At 38.1% G+C, this 25,552-nt stretch overlaps 2 protein-coding genes and 1 long non-coding RNA gene across 3 annotated transcripts; all 3 read left to right on the top strand.

Moving 5' to 3' along the window:
• The first annotated feature begins 538 nt into the window (after nt 1-538).
• Nucleotides 539-6,090, top strand: LOC306756793 (F-actin-capping protein subunit alpha-1-like). The gene is made up of 10 exons (XM_079241662.1): nt 539-596; nt 2,249-2,312; nt 2,398-2,449; nt 2,532-2,595; nt 2,715-2,921; nt 3,011-3,090; nt 3,239-3,317; nt 4,147-4,218; nt 4,326-4,388; nt 5,185-6,090. The coding sequence occupies exons 1-10, from the start codon at nt 561-563 to the stop codon at nt 5,323-5,325; spliced, it is 858 nt and encodes a 285-aa protein (XP_079097788.1). The 5' UTR covers nt 539-560; the 3' UTR covers nt 5,326-6,090.
• Nucleotides 6,091-8,750: 2,660 nt separating this feature from the next.
• Nucleotides 8,751-15,044, top strand: LOC306756670. The gene is made up of 3 exons (XR_013771327.1): nt 8,751-8,815; nt 10,540-10,715; nt 14,947-15,044. It is a non-coding gene; the product is annotated as an uncharacterized lncRNA (long non-coding RNA).
• Nucleotides 15,045-15,359: 315 nt separating this feature from the next.
• Nucleotides 15,360-25,235, top strand: mov10a (Mov10 RNA helicase a; the record flags this gene model as incomplete). The annotated part of the gene is made up of 18 exons (XM_079242040.1): nt 15,360-15,547; nt 15,768-15,908; nt 15,999-16,161; nt 17,158-17,309; nt 17,402-17,572; nt 17,802-17,949; nt 18,530-18,688; nt 18,870-18,973; nt 19,094-19,191; nt 19,910-20,008; nt 20,170-20,257; nt 20,342-20,459; nt 22,168-22,359; nt 22,436-22,507; nt 22,663-22,788; nt 23,701-23,789; nt 24,848-24,960; nt 25,213-25,235. The coding sequence occupies 18 exons, from the start codon at nt 15,360-15,362 to the stop codon at nt 25,233-25,235; spliced, it is 2,244 nt and encodes a 747-aa protein (XP_079098166.1).
• Nucleotides 25,236-25,552: the final 317 nt, after the last annotated feature.

Here is a 25,552-nt window from a genome sequence, read left to right as displayed (position 1 = left end):
TCAAATGCACAAACCCAAAGTAAATGGAAACCAAAGGGTTGCCAGGTTATGAATATTGTCGGCGTTTTCCTCTTTGGGAATGTTATGTATAACGCTCTCATGGAAAAGATACAGCTTTTTATTTCGTAATGATCATCAAGTTGATATATAAATATATATTTTAATTATTTCTTTTGTATTTAAAAAAAAAAAAAAAAAAAAAGCTTTGAGTTTGCGATATGTATTTCACTTTCCAATCCATTCCCATTTTATTTAGAGCACTTTTCAAACAATAGTTGACCAAACATCTACACAATCCTGGGCTCAGCCATAAAAAAAAAAAAAAAACCTTCTCATATTGTGATTAAACAGTGATCTTATATACTTGCTACTGTTGGTTTACATGTACAAAATATATGCAGGCTATGACCCAGTATAGTAGTCGTTTATTTTTCAGTGTTGGATGTAACGATTTCGAGCAGGAGGATTTCGCTCATCAGTTTCCGGGTTGGGCGGTGTGCTGGGAGGAGACCTGGCAACATCCACCCACCCTTGCTTTGTTAACACTTCATTGAATCAAGATGGCAGATTTCGAAGAGCTCAGCGACGAGGATAAGGTATTACTTGGAAAATACTCATTTTCTGTTCTGTTAAGGCTTTGTCTGGGACAGTGTACTCTATGACAACCTCTCGGTGTTGCAGGAATTACTTAATGGTCCGTTTTAAGACTTGATGGAGCTAGCTTATGTTGAATTTGACACTTTATAACAGACGTGAACAAATGGATCAAGTAAACCTAAAAAATATCCCGACATTGTCTCCTTTGTTACAACAGCATATGATTGTGGTCGGTGTCTACTTTAACATGATGGTGGATAAAATTTAATATGTAATGGCTGACTAGCAGTATATTGGGGGAAGTCGAGCTACTTCCTGCATTTACAGTAAGTGTAATGACAGAACATCGGTGCAGAACAACACTCACACCCAGTTTACTACCATTTGGTGGAGCCTCTTTAACCGATCTGATGACATCAGAAGTTTAACTAAACCTCCCAACCACAACTCTATCCATGTTTTACTATCGCATTTGTCTGACACTAACTTTTCGCTGTTGGCAGAGGGTCCTCCTGCTGGGTTACTGGGCCTTGCAGAGACTGGTTTTGCTGTCTGCAAGCCGCATCATGCTGCAACATGTTGCAAAATATCGCTTTGCATTCCTTTAAGGCTGGTAGTGTGGCCAAGAGTTGTCATTTCCTCGTTTTACTACAGTATTCCTTTTAATATGAATGCAAATATGAAGGCAAGATTTAAATTCTCTAGCTGAACCTTTATATCTAATGTGGCTTGATATTATTTTTGGTAAACATGATGTCAGAGTTTGACGTTCTGGCATCTAAATGGATTGATAAAAGCAATGAAACAAGGTTATTCTTTGTAAAGTCATTGTACCTTTCAGTTGGACAGTCCATTTGTAGGTCAGTGTCAGCTGCCGCCCTGGAGGCATTAATAACCCTGTCTGTCTGACTGATGGCATGCACATAATACAACCACACAATAGAGTGACAGCAAGTCTTATTCAGATGCAGAGCTGGTTAAAGCTGTGAATATCCCTAAAAAACAGAGATTAGCTTGAACTTGTTTATGATTTATGTGTTGCCCATCTTGTACTTTGTTGATGTATTTAATTTTAATAAATTACCTTATAAAAGCAGCAGTACTTTGGTGCAGGTTATGACACTTTATGCCAATATTTACACACTGGCTGCTAAAAGCAACCCTTGTATAATATATATTACGCTGGAATACATAATATATGGTCAAATAAAGCAGCCTGCCAGAATACACTGTTCCCTCTGGCAGCTGTTTGTTACTTTAATTTAACTTTTCACAGATTTTATATATTTTCTTTTTGCAAATGAAGGGGAAATGACAAACAACAAACATCAGGTTTGTTTTGATTACTTTTATCCTCCTCAATCAGAGTGCCTTAGGGTATAAAGGGAACTAAATTCTGCATTATGGCTTTATTTGCGATGATTCTTATAATTTATAAGTATCATGATGAGACTCATGATGAGTGTGAGCGTGAGTGGTTGTTTGTCTCTCTGTGTGGCCCTGCGATGGACTGGCGAGCTGTCCAGGGTGTACCCTGCCTGTCGCCCAAAGCCAGCTGGGATAGGCTCCAGCTTCCCCGCGACCCTGAATTGGAATAAGCGGTTCAGAAAATGACTGACTGACTGATGATGAGACTTTTGTATATTTCCAGGTCCGTATTGCAGCTAATTTTGTGAAGCATGCTCCTCCAGGGGAGTTCAATGAAGTTTTCAACGGTTAGCCTCCTTTTTGATTTACATGTTTGCATCTTTTGTGTTTGAAAAAGAACAAATAAACTTATTTCATTATAATTCTTTTCAGATGTGCGACTTCTGCTCAACAATGATAATCTTCTCAGGGAAGGAGCAGCTCAGTAAGTTTCTTTTTGCAAAAATAAATGTCTCATGATTTATGTTTTTGCCTGAAAGTTAAGACTTTATTCTCTTTTGATGCAGTGCCTTTGCGCAGTACAACATGGATCAGTTCACTCATGCCAAAATTGATGGATATAAAGATCCAGCAAGTTTTATTTATTTATTCTCTTTTACATTTTATCAATTGTTTGTTTCATCAAACAAATAAAACTTAAGCTTCACTCCTTGTGATTATGACAGTTTCTCTTCCCGTTTCCTCACTAGGTTTTGATAACGGAGCATGGAGACCTGGGAAATGGACGCTACTTTGACCCTCACAACAAGATTTCTTTCAAGTTTGACCACCTGAGGAAGGAGGCTAGTAACCCTCAGCCCCATGAGGGGGAGACAGCCCTCAGGTCGTGGAGAGATGCCTGTGATTCTGCTCTGCGGACCTACGTCAAAGAGCACTACCCCAATGGAGTCTGCACTGTGAGATCCCTCTCCTAGTTTGCACCACAGCTGCCACAGTGAGGCCTGCACATAATAACTCAGCCGTTCATTGTTTTGTTTTGCTTCAGGTTTATGGGAAGACAATCGATGGCCAGCAGACCATTATCGCTTGTGTTGAGGGTCATCAATTTGAGCCTAAAAACTTCTGGTAAGGTGATAGTAGTTAATGGATAATGATTTTTTTTTTAAACTTCCTAATCAAATTCAGCCAGACTGTAATGTTGCTGCAGCATAGACGTAACAATGTGTCTGGAGTTGACTTTCAAGGACTTTCTTTTGCTCTGTTTTTTTCCCAGGAATGGTCGCTACAGATCTGAGTGGAAGTTCAGCATTTCACAGTCTACAGCACAGGTGGTTGGAGTCTTAAAAGTACAGGTATGTTGCTTAATTACTGGGCTCAAACGTAACCCTGGAGATCCACTGAACGCGGAATCGCCATGGTGCGGCTGTGCCCTAACAGCTGATTGCAGCAACACCAGTACAAAGCACTGGTTTTACCAGGTGCGCTGCGGTGTTTTTCTGAAGCATCCCAGAAGTGCCGCCACTTTCCACTTCTCTAAAATCTACGTCGATTCTATTTTTGCTGCTTTGAAAGCACATCAATCCAGAGCAGAGCGGATTGTTCAGGCAGGAAATCAGGTGAAAAAACCAAAGTGGATCCAGTGGATTTTGCCAGTGAAAGACTACATATCCACTTTGGATGCATTTTACTCTGAAACATCAACATTTCTTCATCTCCGGCAGCACCAAGCCGTTAGGTGCGAGGCGGCTTCAGTTAACAAATGACTCTGTGGAAAATCTTTATCTTGGGGGAGGAAAGCCTCGCCGTCTTGTAACCAATTGTTTCCACACATCACCACTATAAAGAAATAAAGAGCAGCGTGTGAGACGCAGTCAAACAGTGCCTGCTTTTTTATTTGTTGGTTTATTGTTTACTTTGAAGCACTTTAAAAAGCATTTTGAGTAGGTCTACACTAGCTATGATGCACGATGACGCAATCTTCACGTGAACCGCGGCACAGATGTTCTGCTCTGACACTCTGGAGGTGAAATAGGGTGCATCGCGGTAAGCTCGGCGTACCTACTCTGCAGCACTTCCACAACGCTTCCGCGTTCAGTGGATCCCCAGGATTAGCCTGACTGTGAAGGTGATTGTGCATCGTTATTGCATTCTCCCAGATATCATTTCCTCTGTTTATCATAGGTACATTATTATGAGGATGGGAATGTGCAGCTGGTCAGCCATAAAGATGTACAGGAATCATTAACTGTTTCTGTAAGTAGTTTCTCTTTTTTTAGTAGCTCTTCTTATCTGACTGAGGTCTGTACCACTGATTTTGTTCCTGGTTGGTTTAATTATTTCCCAATTCTATGTTTTGGCAGAACGAGAGCCAAACTGCAAAGGAGTTGGTGAAAATAATTGAGGAAGCAGAGAATGAATACCAGGTATGTTTAAAGCACTTTCACTTTATTGTCTCAAATCTTTCCTCTGTACTTTTGTTGCACATGCAAAATATGCCAAGTTTAAAACAGTTTGACAGATGTGTAGTAGTATTTTCACACCAATAAATTGATTGCTAAAGAGTTAGTAGCTTAGTGCAAACAAAAAAATGACAGGCCGTTAAAAAAAAAAACCTGTCAGATGAGAAGTAGCTAAAAGAGATTTCTTGAAAATATACATTGAAAATCGAACAAAGTACTGACTCAGGATTCATCTGCATCTTCAGTTGATCCATCTTCTGTTTACTGGAGACAGTTCAGAAATGCTCTCCATCTAATGATAGCTGTCAAGAAGCTGGTATAAAGGAGAGCAAACTATAAGAAAAGTGGGAGCTCTGACAAACGGCTCAAGAACTAGACTGAAAATAAGTGGCAACAGGTCATAAAGAGTCATCGTCACCTGCCTTGACCTCGATCTTACGCACATCTTGAGAGCTATCCATGAAAACTACTTGAATAAATGTAAAAGAACATTTTTGTTAAGAGGGCGTTGAAGAAGAAAGGCGGTCAAGCCAAAGTTTTATTTCAAACTTGTTTTGAGTAGTTAAAGCTGTCTTGGCCCTATACTGTGTCCATTTATGTTTTTCTTTAATCGCGGCATCTATTTCTCATTTTCTTGACGAAAAAGAAGTGTTTGCTCAAGTTTGAAAGAAGTGCAAACTAAAATTGCTGATTGTATCCAGCTAGATTTATTTTATAGTTAGAAATCATGACTAATATACTTTTGCTTTTTGTCTTTCAGGTGTCCATTACTGAGAACTATCAGACCATGTCAGACACCACCTTCAAAGCCTTACGTAGACAGCTCCCAGTCACTCGCACCAAGATCGACTGGAACAAGATTCTCAGCTACAAAATCGGCAAGGAGATGCAGAGTTCCTAGAAGATAAAGTCTATTGAGGTGACGACGAACTGGGAAGAAGCTGACACAGCGTAACCTACTGTATGTAACTTCCACAGAGTTGTAGGTTGCACTGGGCGCTGAGATGGGATGCCTTCATTTAAAAAATATCAAAGTTACTTTTACTTATTTGTAAACTTGTATTTTTTCATTTTCAACTAATAATGCCTTTGGTGACACTGTGACGTTTTGGTTGGCCCCTGCCATTCAAATTCTCACACATGTAAAAATACATGCATGTCTCTGATCCCTTAGTGCTTCACAAGGACCGATTCTCCAAAAGCTCTTTCCCATTTCTCATGTAGTAACTAATCCTCACTTATGATACTAAGTAACAGTCCTTTAAAAGCTTCTAATACCTCTGTAGTTTTTTGTTCTAATTTTTTTTTAATTACTGGAAGGCAAACCAAAATCTGTAATTTGAAATGTTACCTAAATGGAGACTTGCATGAAATCACAGTCAAGACCTTTTTTTTATGTTATTGGTTTTTTTTTTTAACTTTATACAATCCTGAAACATTGTAAGGTTTTAATCAGCATTATAATGTTTTCTTTCTTTTTTAAACAATTTTTTATCTTGTGTGTGGTTTATTTCCCATTGCTGGACCAGTATTTGTCCTCCCTCTTGAGATTTATTTGTCATTTGGGCTGATTATCTGTGTCCTCTTGCCAGCTGTTTGCCTTTAGCCTATGCTATATTTTTATACAAACTGTAAGTACAATTATTATTAATGAAATAAAAAATATTCCTCCAAATAATAATTCCAAGCAGTTTTAATCATTTGTGTGACATCGTGCATGGTTTTCAGAATTGGTTAATTAATCTTTCAGTATCTTTTTGATGATGCCATGATCAGTTGCCCATTTATCTCAGAATGATGCCATTGACTAAATAATGACTTACAGACAAAACTTTTAAAACACATCAATTTTTTGTACCAAAAACCCTTCTTCAGGGAGCAAAAAATGGATAAACTTAAAAACATGGAGTGGCCAGCACAGCCTCCAGCCCTAACCCCATCAAGCTGGTTTGAGACGAACTGGACCGAAAAGTGAAAGCAAAGCAACCTGCAAGTGCCACACATTTGGGGAAACTTCTGTGACAGTTGTGAGAAGAACTTTCTGAAGATTAAATGACTTTACCTAATAAGGATGTACTCCATGATGCATTCAGGGAGCCTAGTATAAAGAGAAAAGTTCTTCCTTATTCTCTCTGCCTCTCTTCTATCCCCTCTGCCTTGATGGAAGAGTAAAGCCTATGAATGGTCAGGTCGGAATAGTCTGATTAAGACTCAATTTTAAGTTTCTTTTACTGAATTTAAATGTTCTGTATTTCTTTGTTTTGATCTGTACTTGAAATAACGTATATCTTTGAAATGGGTGAATAACTAGTAGGCATTCCCTTTATTCATTCATTTTCCTATTTACAGATAACATTATTTCTGAAGAACAAATTTAATTTCTTATTAATTTTCCGATGCTTTTTGATAAATTTTTCATAAATATTATGATTTAATTCAAGTTTTTAAAAAAAAAAAAAATCATTTTAACTGTTTGATTTTATCATAGCATTGTTTTGAATTGCTAACCTCAATGTAAAGAGGTAACTTTTATTTAATTTATATTTGCACATTTTTGCTTTTTTACTCTTTTTGACACATATAATCTTTGTTTTGGTAACACACTAATTGCATAATCTTTTTACCCTGACAAAAAAAAAATCAAATAAATCCTGAAAAGACTGAAATACAAGTCTAGAAAATGCGACCCTTGTGGTTTGAATGGGAAAGCCCGTTTAATAGTGTTTTACTAGGTGATAAAGTTCGAAAGACGAGGTACTAAGGCGGGTCCAAACCCAGAGTGACCTCCCCTCGGATCCACATCTCCACACGTGTAAGTCATTAAGCAAATTGCATGACGCAGCTTAATTCATTTTCCTCTGCTTTGAGCAGAAACGGTCTGCTGATCTGATACTACTTTGAGATATACAGATGATTTTTTTTATTGTATTTGTCTGAGTAAAATAGGTATACACATTCTGTAAATATCGAAAGGGGAGTCAGTAAGATCTTTTCTGCAAGTATTTGTACAACTCTAATCAGAGTTTATATACAGTAATCTTCCATTGTTTTAAAAAAAAAAAAAAAAGCCATTAAGGGTCTAAAATCACAGTCCTATATGGAGCTAGTAAATGTTACCCCATCCTTTTATTTAATCGAGAGTTATAAACACCGTAAAATGTTTTAATTCACTCGGAGTGAAGCAGAAATGATCACATGCCAAAGATGGCTACTTTGATGAGTCGAAAGTTCAATATAATTTGGTCTAGTTTGGTCTACCATAGACTGTATATGAAGAGTCTAAACGTACCTTGGTCCAGCCCATTCCTTTTTAGTTGGTTTTAAGATGGGTCAAAATCAGACTTATTCTAAATTGGGATAAATGAAGCAGCTATTCTATATATGATATGTTTAAATTTTAAATTGATTGAAATAGTTATAAGTTGAAGCCTCAATACAGACAACATACATCATACTTAAGTCTTCTTTGCTGAATTAAATACAAACCAAACTGCGCTCTATATTTTACCTATTGTGATTATATAATGAATATGAAAGCAGGGAGTGTCAACAATAATCTAGCTCGACGTGGCTATTCCTATTCGTCACATGAGACTTGAAATGAATAATTATTGTAGCCCCTTAGTAAATCATTTAAATGTAAAAAAACAAAAAAAAAACAAAAAACAAAAACCTCGTCTTAATAAATTTTGTTTTCAATTACATTTTTATTTTGTTGTAGTACTGACGCGTTTTCGCTCTTCTTGCATGTAGAGGTTGGAGACGCTCCCTAACTGGGACCATTGCTGAGCATCCTTTACTCGAGTTTTGCGCTCGTCATACAAAATAGTAGATCTGTAATTATTCTGGCTGATGTTCAATAGTGAAGAAGGACAGACAAGTAGTATTAGTTTCAGCGCTGTGGATACCTATCCAAGACTCAATGAGGACGTAGCACGCGGAAACCCAGCGTTAGTTCACGTCAGTAGCAATCAGGCGGCGTGTGACTTCAGGGAACTGCTAGCATAGCAGATAAACTTCACTTTTATTAGCCGGACGAGCAACATTAACTTCTGCCTTTAAAGCACGTAGACATGCCGAGACTGGCAGAGTCATTGGCATCCGGACTGGACTTTATTGAATATCTCGGAGACAGAATAAACTATCACAACAACAAGAGTGAGCTTCGCAGCATCTACAACACGGAGTTTAAGGACAGGTGGGCTTCAGCAACCACGTCTGTTTGGGTCTGACTGGACTGGATTTGGCTCGGCATGCGATAAATTTCTCGTGTTTGTGTTCACAGAGAAGGAACAAAACATCCCAACTTTTCCAATGTAGTTTATGCCCTTTTGAAGTTCAACAAAGTCTACATACGACACGGGAAAATCTTCATCAGACTTAGGCGCCAGGTAAACGTGAAGGGAGGGGGGTATGTGTCACACTGCCTGTTTGGTGTTATTTGTTTTGACTTCTGTTGTTTAGACATCATTCTGGATAAGTTTTATGTTTTTCTAACATAACAAAAGTGGAATAAAGATTTTGCACCGATGGAGCTTCAATTGCCCATTGTGTCATCATCCTCATCATCACTGTGTACTGTGAGTAGGTTATAAGGATGCGTGTTAAAGGAAAGCAGGGTGTACTGTGCCTTTAAGCTGTTTATATGGCCTGCATACATCTTCAAGGTACTGATATACGACAGTAATTTGGACAGGGGTCACCAACTCTGGTCCACAAGGGTCAGTGTCCTGCAGATGTTGGACGTTTCCCTGCAGCAAAATGCCTGATTCAAATGAACTGAGCAGACTGTTGCAGAACTTGGCAACAATCTGATCCATATTATTTGATGTTATGTGTATTGGCGTTGGGTAACAATATCTGCAGGACACCAGGCCTTGAGGACTTGAATCACTGATGCCTGAAAGGGGAGGAAATGGAAAAATACCAAATCAGGCCCATCCCTGAGAGGGGCGGAAACCTACCCTCTGTTATAATAAATAGCCAGGCAAGACAGACACAGATACTGATAATTTTTTTATGTTGATATATAATGGTGTATGACCTGACCTCAGGAGATTCCTTTTAAATTAAAGGGGTGCTATTATGGTATTTGGAGTTTTCTGAGCTTTCTACAGTGTTGAATCCTCATCAGACATGTGAACTGCGCTGTTTTTATCACCTAAACCCATGTTTGGTTTCCATGGCGATGAAAAACGTGTCGTTTTAGGGAGTTTTTTTCTACTTGGAAATCCTTGTGACGTCCCGGGGGATAAGGTTCGGTGATTGGTTACCTTCTACTGGTTAACAAGCGCATGCACAAATACATCAGGCGGGTGGAAAATGTCGGATAAAGTTATTTCCAACGATGGCTGGTGAGTTTACCAAAGAGAGACATCCTGTTGCATTCCTTGCTGTGGGTTGTTGTTTTCCACTTCGTTTTCAGGGTCTGATTCAGGTTCCAACATGTAGCGCTGTATGCTATGTGTTGACATTTTATTTTGTTTTTTTATTGAGTTCATATTAGCCTAATCCTTCTGTTTATGAGATGTTACAACGACGGCGAAAGCAGGTGCGGTGCGCGCTCCCGATGTAGTGCAGTGGCGGAGCTTGATGCAGAAGCGTCTCAATCCACTCGTTTTGCCTACAGGCTGATCTGACAGCCTACGGAGAGGGTCGGTCTGAAGTAAATAAAGCAATTTGTGACAATAACTCCATCAATCCCAGCTCTTCTGGTCTCGGAAATAAAAATAAATTAGCCTGAAATGCACATAAGAGTTCCACTTTAAGCACTGGATGTGGGCAGAGGTAGCGAGGAGCTCCACGTAGATAAAAGGTGAAGACCCCAGAAAGTTTATTTGTCTGCCTGTTTTCTGATATTGCCTGAATGAATGCACCCAGCTTGCTTGTGCATTTATATTTCCAGAACAAGTATTTTTTCTCCTGTCTTAAGAGGAGAAGATACAGAGGATAGGGATTGGCAGACTTAAAAAATTTGCTGTTGGAACCCCTGAAGTGACCAGCTGAAAGGAAAAGAAGATTTTTACTTCTGATATGACTAAAAAACCATTTTTGAGCAAATGAGCAAGAGAAGTTGTCCTACAGCAGCATTATGCCATTTTTTTCCTCCCATTAGGTTCAAATATACCCTGACCAGTGGAGAAAGAAATGGGTCCCTCAGCCACAAAGTCTCATCTCTGGAACTAAGTACCCAGTGAACCCACACACTCCCCCCACAGCCATACCAACCCCTGAGTTGAGCCCAAAGAAAAAACTGACCACAGACATCATCAACAAGATAAAGAACAAAAGGTATCTTTGAAGCATGTTTCGCTGTTTTCCAGCATTTTTCTGTTTTGTAATAAGTTTATTCATGTAAGGCTTTATGAGGTCAGTATCTGCCGACGAATGAACAGTATTTTTTCAGCATGTCTGTATATAAATTAGCTGAATAGTAACAACTAGCTTAGATGTGAATGAGAAACAGTCTCCATTTGATAGTTTATCAACCAGAGATGAACTGAATTGTTTATGTGTCAGGATTTATATTTGGAACATTCTTAAATATTGAGGGGAAAAAAGTCCAAGGTTATGTTTAGTCTTCGCATTTATTGACCAGTCGTTGGCATGCAAATACATTATTTTTTAACTAGATGTCTGAATAATGTGTTGCTGGTTGTCAAGTCCAATGTTAGTTTGAGACAATCTCTAAAGGTATCAGTAACTTTTGGAGGAAATTTAGAATAAAATGAAAAATAAATTGTCCAAAAATTCCAGAAAATGTCATTAAAATCCAGACAACAAAGGCAACAAGTACATCTACAATATAGAGGTTTAACAGTGAGTAAACTTACTCTATGTTCGACTTCTTAACTTATGAGGTTGACCAATACAGGAGAGATGTGCTCTTTCCTTTTTTTTTTCGTAAAAAGAAGTCTCACCACGTCACCATGAAGGCCCTTACAGTGGTGCGCGGGAAACTTTCACTCAAAGAGAGAGTCACAATGATGGAGCGTGTGGTAGTAAATGCATGTTCACTACTTTCAGAGCTGCAGAAAGAAAGCAGCTTTGTCCTGACTAGAGTGTTTACTCAAGTCTACAATTATCAGCAGGAAGTTTGAAGGTGCAAAAGAAACAGCCAGGCTGACTGCACCTGGAGATAATACAAGTAGAGCATCTGTTTGGTTTTATCTGAGAAGTGATGACAACTGCTGAAAAGGAAGTGTATGGTTTCAAATATAATCTCAGGAGACCGGGATATTTGCAAGTCTTTATCTTTAAAACAGAAATACAGCGACTTTCAATAGTATCAGCTCTCTAGGTGTGTTTTTCTTTTTTTGTGTGTTTGTTTCTTTCCAGTTACAATTTGAAATTTAAATAAAAAAAATTACTATGATAAAGTAAAATAGCACAAAAAAAGAGAAAAAAAAGTTATGAAAAAAACTCAATTTAATACTGATGCTGATGAAGAACTGATGCTACCAGTTATCTTTCAGAAGTTACATAATTAATTAAACGAGGTCCACCTGTGCAAGTGTCACATGATCTCAGTATATATCCACCTGCTCTAAAAGGCAGTCTGCGGCGCCACCAGGCAACGGGCACCAAATGCAGGTAACATCAAGTGGACTGAGGAGCTCTCCAAACAGGTGAGGGATGAAACTGTGAGGAAGTACAAAATAAGGATGGGTAATCAATGGAAATCAGAATCCCGGACCACTTTTAAAGACACACTATGCAACTTTTCTAGATTTTCTCATATCTCTTCTATATCGAAGGCTAAATTTTGGCATCATATTCTGTACTGTCGGCTCTCTTCAGCCAATAAAAGACCGTCTTACCTTGACTCTTGTCTTGTGTGCATTTATGTTTCCATGTTACTCTGTCCCTCTCCCTCGCTCTGGTAGGGTCTCGGTGTGAAACTGTAACAGAGGTTCACCTTCTAGCAGGATAGTGATCCTTTTAATGGGCTGCGATTAATTTCATGTTGCCTTCCATGCTACTATTAAAGGCCTCACTATTAGGTTGTTCTTGAGGTCAGTTGGGTCTGAGTATCTCCTTAGCAGGAAGCTTTGTCCGTCTTATCAGTGTGATCCTTCTGCTTGATTTAAAGCATCCACGTGCCCTTCAGGTCACGTAAACATAGTCGTAAAACTTGAGAATATCTGTCGTTTTAGGGGAGTTGAACCCTGCTATACATCTGGAGCTGGACAGATGAAAGGTGCCAGACGGTGTCTGGTACAAGCCTCGGATCAAATCACATATCTAGTTGTCAAACGGAACAACAGATTCACTATTATCATATTATGTCTCCAGAGTTCAGTCTGATCAGACTTCTGAGCAGCTTCTCTGAAATTTGTCGATCTTTTCTTCTTTTTTATACAAGATGGCAAAATTTCCCAAAGTCTTGATTTTATTTATTTTTTTAAGTAGTAGTATTGTTGTTGGTGTTTTACTTTATTTATATATATTTCCCCAGATGGTACCTGTTTGTTAAAATTCTCCATAACCTTACCTCCTTACTGTCTTCCTTGTGGTTTGTTTTACTTTAGATGTGTTCCACAAGTTCAAGATAAATATAAATTGGATACAGATTGCAATAAGAAACTCTTGAACAAGTTTTTAGCATTTTCAGAAAACGTGATACGAAAGAAACCACAAACCAAGTTTGCGCTTTTTTACTCTCCACAAAATAAAAATACTAGACTGCAGAATTTTATTCTGAAATAAATGACATTTCTTGCATCAGCATCTCAGAAACATTTGATATTAACTATTAAGAGTACTGATGGGGGTGTATTTAAAGAAGAGACCACGCCTCAACGTTGTAGCCTGCATGAGCAGTGTTGTTCAGTTGTTTTTCTACTCTTCTGGTTTCACATCACAAGGTGCTTCCGGTTCTCTTCAAGCACACACTGCAAGCAGATGACGGGTAATCAATTCAGAATTTTTGCAAAAACAAAAAAGCAGTGAGTAGATACTTGTAAACTCGACCTATTTATTATACATCTGCTGACATAGTCTCACATACAGGGGTGAGTATTCTTTATTTACTAAACTTTCACACGCAAAGATTTAAACATTTTAAAGGCATTGAACCGAACTGCTTTAATGTTTGTTTGTTTTTTTTTTTGGGGGGGGGGGTTCTAATCCTAATTTGATTAAATTTGATTTAAGAGCCTAGGGACTGATTTTGTCTTGGACATGGTTTCTACATTGATTGATTGGAAACATTATTTATAGCATTAGGCGTGTACTCATGCCCTACTAAATATGTCTCTTTTTCTAGACGTGTCCCTCTTCAAAACAATAGTTCGGATCATGACTGAAAGTATACCATGAGGATGCTGCAGAAAAAATATTAAATGTCATTTAGTTATAAATAAAATATTATCACTTAATGTTTTGTTTTATTAACCTGCCTTCAGTTAAAGAGACAGTATTCAGGGAATTATGTATTTCGGGGACTGTGGGGGGAGGGGGAGGGGTGTTTGCTCTCTGTCCTTGTGTATGAGTGTGTGGAAAGAACTTGTCTTTATTGTTTTTAAATGTCTTATCTGCTGTTTTTGTTTTAATCTTTATCACTTGATTTTATCTTGTAAAGCACTTTGTGTTGCCCATGGCATGAAAAGTTTGATTTAGTTAGTCTAAGAGCAAAAATCCTTTTACCTAGTTGATTGTAGTTACTGTAACAATGAAAGTAAAGTGTCACTATGTTCATTTTAATTATAAAGCAAAAATGGAATAGGCTTTGTCTATTTTAATGATAAACATGTCTAGTCATGCTTTTTAATGCAAGTCTGTACTTGACCAAACCAGCTGCATTTTACACCAGTGTTGTCAGCTCCTGGAAACGCAGTGTGTGTGGGGGGGGGCTTTATAGGGGAAGGTTAGCCAAGAGGAAAATCAGATTAGTTACGTTATCTCCTGGCCAAACTGGGCTCTACATACAGCTGGGTGATTACAGCAGATTTAGGTGTTGATCTGATTGCAAGTAAATCCATGACATGTATTACTGATACAGTATTTTTTTTAAATTTCACAATTGTTTAATGAGTTTTGCCTTTTAATTATTTAAGCTGAATATGATTAATTAAACACAGAACAGAGATTTTTGTCAACATTAGTAAATTTAATAGCAAAACTGGTCAATTTAAATATAAGCTATGTTTTCATATTGTGTACAACATATAAAAATAATGCTGTGATTCCCTTTTCTCATAATTATTTGATTAAAAATAAAGTCAACTCTAAATTAGCTAAACAAAAGCAAAACTTACTATTTGTTAGATAAAAGGTTTTATAAGTTTAAACAGCTCACAGTCATCACTCCTTTAAAAAAACAAACAGATGACTTCCTCTTGCCTTTTGGTTGTCCTTTAGGGGACTCTGCTTTGTATTTCCAAAATTACCTCTGTTAGGTGTTTCATGAGTCTGTTACTATGTACTCACTGAGATCTCTAAATTTCTGACATAATCAAGTCGGAGTAAAAATGAAGTGACGATCATAACAAGCAGGGTGATCATGTCTATCTTGTCATAGGAGTGACATGGCATCTGATAAACGGGGCATTGAAATCACTTCAGACCCTGCAGCGATCGGTGGAAAGATTCAGTTCACTGTGTCTCCTCAAAGGGAACCATTCAAGGTCTCTTTCCACATTTTAAACAACGGCTCAGACAACATCAACTTCACCAGATACGGCTCTCTGAGCAGGATTCTCTGTTACACCCTGGTGGACGAGAGGAGAGTGACTAAAGCCAAGCCGATGTTTCTCTGTCCTGGTGAGACGGCAAACACAAATTTTCCTTTTTTTTTTTTTTTTTTTTTTTTTAAACAAAAAAAATGAAAAGATTTTTAATGGCCTTGAATTATTTCTTTTTATTTCCACAGGAGAGAGCTATGATGTCACCGTTTGTATGACACTTATTCACACTGGATTTTACCCTGTGAAAATGTACTTCGAGTTCCAAGCAGAGCATGACTTGCCAAAGTTGAAGCGCTTCCAAATATTCAGGGAGATTGAAGCTACAGTGCAGACCCAGCTGGCTGTGGAGCTGGGCCCCATAGCTCCCTATAAGCGAGTCAAGGTGCCTGCTTATAAAACTCCTCATGTAGTTGAGGAGGGAGTAAAACCGGAGGGGTAAGTTGATATAATAGAAATACACATTAGTGGTGTTTTATTAGTATATGTTTTGTTGTACTCTTTCTCCAAATGGAAAACGCTTCATTAGAAGTAATGTTTGAGATTTTAAGCTGATTTTCTCATTTGCGTGTGAGATCAACAGAGGGACTTAAATTAGCTACAAACACGGTTTTATTCATGCTTATTATGCTCATATGTTGTGATATGTTCTCCTCAGTTTTGCTGGCCAACACATGCCAATAACGGTAAAATTAAAAGAATACCGCTACCCTCAATACCTGACAGAACTAGTTAAACATGGGATGGAGGACTCTGAGCACCTTTCTGCAGCTGCCAGGCAGAAGCTTCCATTAGTGAAGTGAGAAATTCGTTATATTTAACTATTCCTGTTAACAATAAAGCATGTAATGGAACTGAGCTCCTTTTCGCATCTTTGCTGTACATCCAGGAGTATCATCAACTCTCCTTTATGCATGAAGGACTACTCCCACCATTTCCACCTTCTGCTACACTTGGAAGAGATTAAGATGGAAGTGGGCATCAGAGACTATGACCTCCACAATCAAACCATGACTCAAGACCCAGTCAACAGGAACCTCCTCGTACTCAAAGTAAAGCGATTTTAAATCAATGCCCTCCTTTTTCCTCTTATTTCCAGATGAATCAGTTTAGATCTTTTCAGCATAAACACCTCTGCTTCTTACCAGTTGACTTCTTCTTCTCTTTTTTTTTTTTTTTTAAATAAGTAATTTTTCTCTTTTTATTTCCCACATATTTAGCAAAAATGCTGATATTTATTTTTTTTTTTTTTGGTCTTGGATAATGGAAAAGTAAGCTCTCATGCCATCACAACACAAGCTCTGTCATTTACCACAATGATACCCTATCACTTTCATTTCTAGTAAAACTGATAGTTAATCACACACGCCACACACTGACTGGTGGTTTTCTACACAGAACCCTCAGTTGTGGTGCATGTTGTGAGGTTTAACACAGGTCAGGGCCATTTAAACCATGAAATTTAAACAAAGGTCATATACAGCTAATCTGAACCACAATATAATCTCAAAGGAACATTTTTTTTTCAATTGAATCAAACAACCCTGTTACTGTGTTAGATACCCTTCATGTGCTAGATTACATTGACAAGGAAGAGCTGATGGCAGCAGGCTGTAGCACAGTCTCCCTATACTTCTGATCATCGTCATCTTTATCCTGATGCGCATAATTTCTAGTCTTCACCACTTCTGTGCCTAGCAGGCCAAATGAAAGTGAATACTATCTTAATGTATTGTTCAGAGACCAGATCCTTCTAGAGATTTTAAATCAATACTACTAGAATGAGGTATGGGACTAATATGGTAGACTGACAAGGATTTTCTCATTCAAAGATCTTTAGTCTTTAAAATATCAGATATACAGCCGAAGCCAGTAGTTTTCTATTAGCAACACAAATCATATTAGCTAGGGTTAAGTTTGAAACAGCTTTATTCAAAATTATACATTTTGTATTCAGAGTGTAAATGAGTGGTGGCAGTGAAGAGTTAAATCAAAAGTGAATAAATGGGAATCATCTGCAAAGAGATGACCAACATTGTCATCAACAGGTTCCTGGTGTTGCTGAAAATCGTCCATCTGTCCTTAAAGGAGATTGTCTGAGATTGACTAGATCTGGAGAGCAAAGCTCTCTGACCACGGTGTACACTGGATATGTACACAAAGTAGAGCTGGACAGTGTCAAACTGAGCTTCTCTCCAAGGTAAAAGTTAGAATGAAGACACTTGAATGTGGAGAAACTTCACATATCTCACAACCTAACTGGCATGTTAACTACTGTTTTATTTCTTTCAGGTTTTTGAAGGCTTTTCTGAACAACATGAGATTCAATGTGGAGTTTACAATCAACAGGTTGACGTTGAAGCTACAGCATCGTGCTGTGGAGCTGGCAGTGGCACACCAGCTTGGGGAGGTGCTGTTTCCTTCTGGTGCAGCAGTGCCCGATGTTCCCTTGCCTGACCTTAGGTTTGTATCCAGTTTAAACACAGAAAGTTGACCACCTCAGAGTACCGCATGTTTTATGTGACATGTTCATATAGAGAAGTTGAAGCCAGTCTGGTGTTTATGTGGAAATATGCGTTTACTTTGCTCTTGATACGAAGTTGGCTTTTCTAAACCCAGTTTGGAGGTTTAGCTTTACTCCTTTTCATGGCTGTGAAAAGACGTTAAAGTTTATTCTTGCTTTCATCTCCAGGGTGTTCAACAATAAACTGGAAAAGAACCTGGAGCAGCTTGACGCCGTCCGGCACATCATAGCCGGATCATCAAAGCCTGCTCCTTATATTGTGTTCGGGCCTCCTGGTACTGGAAAGACAATCACGATGGTGGAAGCTATTAAGCAGGTATTAAATGGGTTTTTGTTCGCTGAAAGATATGTGCATCAAGTCAGTTGTACAGCTTCTCTCAACATTCAGTGGGGATCTCCACTGACACATTTACTCAGACATCACCATTTACATAAAATGACTATAGTTAGATTTCATATTGTTTGTGTGTCTTCAGTGATGTATATTTTAACACCCTTCCAGCAGTCGGTGCTTTCCATGGAAAGCACAGACTTTCCATGACTGCTTGGAAATGCAACCCTTTTTGCTTTTTACATTTTTGTCTCATGTCCTTGTATGATCCTGGCATTTTCACATTAATAATACATGTTTAAAAAAACTGTTGCTGAAAAGTCAAAGAAAGTTGTGGAAACTTGAGGTGTTTGCACCTGTTGAAGATAATATGTTGGGAGAATATATTTGCATTTATTAGTTGCAGCATCATTAATGCTCCAAAATTAGTTTGAAAGCTTTAGGAAATTTTTTAAATCACATCAGGTGTTTACAAATAAGTCTGTAGTTTGCAGAACTTATGTCTTTAGTACTGAATATGAATATATATACATTTCACCTTCTTAACACCTTCTCATATTGTCAGGTCACCAAGGCCAACAGATCAGCTCACATCCTGGCTTGTGCCCCTTCAAACAGTGCATGTGACATACTCTGTATGGGACTGGTGCCCCACATGAACTCTGAAGTTTACCGCATGTACGCCTACAGCCGAACCCTGAGCAGCATCCCCGATATGTTGTTGGTGAGCATCGCAATTTAGTGTGTGCAAAGAGGAATAGATGTTCAGGCACAGCTACTCCAGACATCAGTTACTATGTAACAACTCGCAACTCGGTCTACACGTAGGAGAAAGCATCTGCATGATTGTGGTGTTTGGCTAATAATTCAAACATTATTAAACATTTTTTAAAAACTATTTTCAGAAATACTCTAACTGGGATGATAAACAGGGCTCTTTCGTGTTTCCTGAAAAAGAAATCTTGATGAAATACAAAGTTATCGTAACAACGTTGTTCACAGCTGGCAGGTAAGAACTGAATATTTTGGCACAGTCTTTGAGTCATGAGCTGAGTTTACTGTGTTGTTTGCACCACTTGTACGCAGCACTGCTGTAGTTAAAACGCATCTGCATGTTTCTTTACTTTAGACTTGTGACTGGAGGGATCCCAGTTGGCCATTTCTCACACGTGTTTGTGGATGAAGCAGGCCAAGCTGCAGAGCCAGAGTGTGTTATTGCAGTTGCAGGTAAACCCTTTTAAGCATTTTAGAAGCATCCTTGGTTTTAGTGACATGTTGTAGAAAGTATCTCAAAAATAATGTTTTTAAAAGTCCATACAGAGTGACTGTAGATGTGAGTGTAGTTCTGATATAATTCAACAAATGATTCATCTTTGCACCATTATTCATAATTGTATTTAATTATATCTACAACAGTTTTTAAAAATTATTTTAGTTTGAGAATTTGATGTAAATATCTTCTACTTGTATGATATAATACTTCTTTAAACTTAGGTCAGAGAGGGAAAGGCTTCGAGGGTTGGGAAGCATTTATTCATTCATTTTCTAAACCGCTTAATCCAATTCAGGGTCGCGGGGAAGCAAGACAGTTTTTTTTTGTTTGTTTGTTTGTTTTTACCCCAGTTGTACTGAACAAGACTGAGAGTTTAGATACTGATTGCCACTAATAAATACGATCTGGTTCAGAAGAGGAAAGATGAATGGCAGGATGTTTATAAGCTCATGTTGATTTGACTTTTACTAAGTTTAAAAAAAAAAAAACCTGACCAAGGGCTACAAAAGTCTTTGAAAAATAAGTTTTTAAAAAATAGTTAAAAATCCTACAGCTTCTAAGGTTAAACATCACATTGTTAATGTTTTGTCATGTTAAAAAAAAAAAAAAAAAAAAAGTACTGCATCAGTGGTGAAAGTAATGCCTAATCTTACTGTTTGGTTTGTCTTCCAGGTCTTCTCAGTGCAGACAAGGGTCAGTTGGTTCTGGCAGGAGATCCACAACAGCTGGGACCAATTCTTCAATCTCCCTATGCAATAAAGTATGGACTCGGTAAGATTATTGTAATTTTAGAGACATTTCCTCCTATTGCAGTGTTTTAGTACAGCGTATCATTAAAAACTTTGTTTGTAGAAAATGTTCTATATTTGTATTATTGGGTCATGTCTTGGATGGATTGATTGATCTAGCAGTGTCACCTAAACCCTCTCCAGAACTGTCTTTGCTGGAGAGGCTGATGAAACATGAATTATATCAAGACTTTGGCAACCGTTTTGTCACCAAACTGCTGAAAAACTACAGGTGCATCTCTGAAATCATCTTAATTTGGCCTGTTGGTGTTTTCATTTAATGACTGAAAGTTTTTTGTTCCTTCTTTCCTCTTAGGTCTCATGATGCGATTCTGAAAATCCCAAATGAGTTGTTTTATAGGGGGGAATTGCAGGTTTTTGCTGACAAGGCAGAGCGCGAAGCCTACTGTAACTGGGACGGCCTTCCTCAAAAGGTGACAATGCAGGGATATTTTATTATACTTTGTATACTTAAGTACCTATTGAAAACTACTGCCAGGCCATAGAATCACTCACCTAAGAAAAAGGCCCATCTTCTCACACATTACCCCCTGTATTTTGAATATTCTGGATCACCAGATACTTTGCACACTGTGTTAAAAACTGTAATGGCAATTTCATCTGTATCTTCCAATAGTGAAGAATCTTTTAAACAAATTCAAGTACCCAGACAGTGATCTGGGCCACTCCAGTATGTATTCACTTAAATCCATTTGTTACATTTCCTAAAATTACATTAAAATCTGAGTGTTGTTGCTGACAGATAATGGGCAGTTCATTGCTGCAGATGAAGGAATTATTTATTGTAAGGCAAGATTATTTGTAGAGCACATTTCATGTACAAGACAATACAAAATTTTTTCCATGAAGACATTAAAAGCATTACAGCAGGATGCAGGAAGCATTAAAAGCAAACTCCATAAAGAAATGAAAAATTGAATAAAAAATATAAAACTCAAGAAATAGAAAAAGCTTAATTTTATTTAATTTGCTTCATTTTATTTAATTTGTTTCATATCGGCCTCCCCCATAAGCTGTGAACAAATGAGTCTGTTTTACATTTTCAATAGTAGTTTGATGATGTGAGCTTTTAATACTGAGGTTTGTTAATTTAGCAGCAGTCTTGCATCCTGTCTCTCATCTGAGATCTCTCCAATTACTAAAAGTCAGTCTGATGTGGACTCTTGTCATTTTTCTTACCCTTTTTACTTTTCTCTTCTTTATTTGTTCTCTGTTAATGTCATCTTAAATTTCTTTGCTGAATCAGACATAATTGGCATTCTGAACGTCCAGTGTGTTTGACATCCAGTTGCTGAACTGGAACATGGATACTGTAAAGTGGGGATCACCATCTCCAGACTGTGAAGTATTGAATGTTTTCCTGCTGCAACACACCTGATTCAAATGAAATGGATCTTCAACAGTTTTAAGTTCTGCACAAGTCTGCCAATGACCCATTCATTTGAATCCGGTATGGTGCAGCAGGAACACATCCTATATCTGCAAGACACGGGCCATTGAGGACCAGATTTGGGAATTCCTGCTGTAAACCATAAAGCTGTCACATGATGTTCCAGGATGGAGAAAAGTTGTGAAATGCAGTCTACAACTTCTCAGCCTCAAGTGGCTGTGGGGCAACAATGGCTCCAGTTATGTTCACAATAAATGTTGGGGAATCAACACAAGCCAGGCACAACGTTTTGAGGTCAGAAACGTGTAGTATTAAAAAAACAAAAAACAAAAAACAAAAACAAAACCTGAAGACCAAATGTCGTTCATCTATACTCCCAGTCACGACAGCGGAGTGATAGTTTGCTTGTAACTGACTTTAAAAAAAAAAAAAAGTGAATTTAGCCACGAATATTTTACATGTTTACCACTTTCAGCACCAGCACCAAAATGTTTGCATTTTACATCTTGCTGCAAACACTCAAATTGTCTTCGAAAAGGGATGAATGTCAAATGACTATTTTAAGACACTTATAAATGATAATCTTGAAATTTAATTAACTTATTCAGAGTGGTTACATTACTCAGTTTAGAGTTTAATAATTTTCAAACATGCAGGTTTCTATCACCAGACTGTGTAAATAATACAGCATTCAACACAGTGACTGACTACTGACTCCCCACCACAAACAGGGTTTCCCAGTGATTTTCCATGGCGTGATGGGGAAAGATCAGAGAGAGGCCAACAGTCCATCTTTCTTCAATCTGTCTGAGATTGAAGTCCTGATCCGCTACCTCAAAAAGCTTTTGAAAACACAAGGAAAGAAGGGTCTGCCCAATCTTACTCCTCAGGACATCGGCATCATCACCCCTTACAGGAAACAAGTAAGGCTGTGTGGTGTCAACTTGTGTTTGGATATATTTGTAATCCTGCATCAGCACATTCTTCCTTTTCTAACAGGTCGAGAAAATCCAGAAGGCCTTGAAGCTTGACTCCACCCTGAAACAATGGATTAATCTTAAAGATCTCAAGGTGAGCATGCTTTGCTGTAAATTCATTAGGATAGCCTCTGGCGGAAAAATGTAACAGAGTTGTTAAGGATTATGTGCTTCCACAGTAAAGCTGTGTAAAGTGCTGTTGTCATGAAAGATGTTTTTTCCCTGACATTTTGTCTTCCTGTAAATCAGGTGGGATCTGTGGAAGAATTTCAGGGACAAGAGAACAAGATCATCATGGTCTCTACAGTCCGTAGTAGCTTCGACTATGTAAAGATGGACAAAGACTACAATATTGGATTCCTATCAAATAAAAAGGTTTGTCACATTCTGACTTTAAAATCCATCCATCTGCTTTCTTCTGCTTATCCAAGCTCAGGTCACAAAGCAACAGCTTCATCAGGGAGACCCAGACACCACCAATATAATTCTTTTAGTCATTGCCCAAATCTTATCTGTAGATGAGGGTTAAAAGTAGATAAACCAGTAAATCTAAAGATTATCATTTTGGCTCACCACGCCAGACTGGTACAACATCCTCCTTACTGCTAACAAAGCCTCCGCTCATCTGTCCATGTCTCGCTCCATCCTATCATCACTCGCAAACAAAATCCGAGATACCTCATCTCCTCTGTCTGAGGTGGAGAATATTTTCTAGTCCAGAAGAAAACAATCAACCCTTTTCTGGTTTAAAAAAATCATGGCAGACTTAGAGGGGCTGAATTTCATACTGCTGCCTCCGTGGACTGACCCACTGCATGCAGAAGATGTTGGTCTGATGAAACAAGCAAAACCACATCATCTGCACAAAGCAAGGATGCAACCCTGACATTCCCAACACAGACACCCCCCGCCCTCCCCCTCCCTCTTTTGCACCTCAAGATCCTGCTAATGGATATCACCAGCATGATTGGTGACAAGTTTGATTTCATGCTAAGAATGAGGACATATTCTTTTTTACTTTGGGTATATTGGAACTTAAAAGCTCACAGCAGAAACTGCAGCCCTACTTTACACCTGCTGCAGTGTTTAAAGAATTACTGACGGGATACAGTTTGTAGACTCACATCCACAAAACACACATAGACTGGATGGTGAAACCTCCATGACTCCCTCAGCAGCTCTGCTTCTTTATTATTCAAAATAGAAAATAAAACCACATTCTGTCCATCTTAGATATGTTTTACCATTTAAAAAATCTTTTTTTTTGTATGTTTGTGTTTTTTATAGAGGTTCAATGTTGCCCTGACAAGAGCCAAGTCTCTGCTGATAGTCGTGGGAAACCCTGTGATTCTCAAAACGGACGCTAACTGGAAGAAGTAAGTCAAATTAGACCAAAGATGTCCTGTCAAAGTTTGTAAAGTACACTATATCATTTTTTTCAAATGCATATTCCTGTCCATGAACCTGATGTGATCCAAATGTGTCAGCTGCATGTCTGATCGAGCAGTATTCCCTTCCTTTGGGAAAGCTAGGCCAGTGATCTTAACTGGGTTGAAACTAAACTTGTACGTACATTTTGATACAGCATATATAATGTCAAATGTCCTGCAGAGGAGCATGCACATATAGGGGGGGGTCTCACTTTGATGTATGAAATGCTTTTTAGAGGACTCCCACAGAGTGTAGCATTAAGTATATCCTGTGCATCATTCATCTCCATTATCAGGTAAAGTACAGTGCCAGAACTGTCCAGAGCAAAGGAAAGTGTGGGAAAAGAGGTGTAAATGTACATTTGTTAGATGGCTGAAATGAGTGGAGAAAGTTTTTTTGTGTGTGTGTGATAAGAGCATCAGAATGTAAAGTGAACGAGACAGATGTGAGATTAGCGATGTTGTTTGGTTCGGTGGCCTTGAGAAAAAGACCAGAGGCTGATCTCTAGGTAGCAGATATTAAAGCGTTGAGGCTTTAATTTGGAATAAAAGGATGGGGACTGAGCTCATCAGAGACACAACACATTAGATGTTTTTAGAAATAGTCTGAGAGGCCAGACTAAGATGGCTTGGCCTTGTGCTGAGAAGAAGGATTGAATGTTCTGGCTGAATGATGCTCAGGTTGGAACTACCTGGCTGGAGAGCTAGAAGTAGGACCTCAGAGGTGATTTGTGAAGAAAAGGACACTCTGTGCAATCCTGTGAGGATCACAGTCCTGCAGGTTTTCATTGTTTCCCTGCTCCAACTCATCTGGCTCAAATAATCATTAATAGGCTGTTGGGTCCATTAAATTAGTCTATTAACTTCTGCACAATGATTTACATTTGTGTTGTGTAAAAGTAGTGTATGTTCAGTAATTCTATATTAAATATGTAAAACAATGTGACTTAATATGGGGCCTTAACAAATTCTGTGTGAACCTTATTTGTCATTTCTCTTTTCAGGTTCATCAGCTACTGTGAGAAGATGAAGGGTTATGCTGGCGTGAATCTAAAGAATGAAAAAGAGGATGAATTTGTTGCAAAAATGGAATCCTTAAAAATCTTGGATTCTGAAGGTTGTTTCACGTTTAAACTAATCAAGATTAAACAAGACTTATAACATCTACTGATTATATCATTTACTTTTATAAGAATTTAATTTAGATAAATTGTCTTTTGGGGACTTTGTGATCAGCGTTTGTATGGATTTGTTTTTACATTTGCTTGAGAATTAACAGCAGCAGATGCAGTAGAATGTTTGAATATGTTTATTTAATGAACAGAAATAATTTTTTCTAATGAGGAAAATGTTTGTTTTTCCCCTGCAGGGGAGGAAGGTGACCTCCATTAAGATGTGGAGCCCATGTGGGAGAAAAAGCATCAATTCCTATCAAAACAATCAGCCACATCATCAATATATGAAGTTTTCTTACATTAAGATGTGTGGCCAGATCCAGTATTTCTAGTTTTTTGGGGGTTTTTTTGTTTTTTTTTCCTATTTGTGCTTCATTATCTCCACAAATATTTCCTTTTTTTTTTTTTTTTATAAAACTTTCTTACAATTATTCTGCAGTTAATGGTTCTCTGTTTCTGGTCATAATGCCAAAGTGAAGCAGTGAATCTTTTTAATGATTGCCTTTTACACATTGACTCTTTTTGGACTTAAAG

Source organism: Telmatherina bonti, assembly GCF_933228915.1.
Source record: "Telmatherina bonti genome assembly, chromosome: 6".
NCBI classification, from domain to species: domain Eukaryota; kingdom Metazoa; phylum Chordata; class Actinopteri; order Atheriniformes; family Telmatherinidae; genus Telmatherina; species Telmatherina bonti.
Note: the sequence above shows the minus strand (reverse complement) of the source record. Positions and strands in the feature narration are given on the sequence as shown.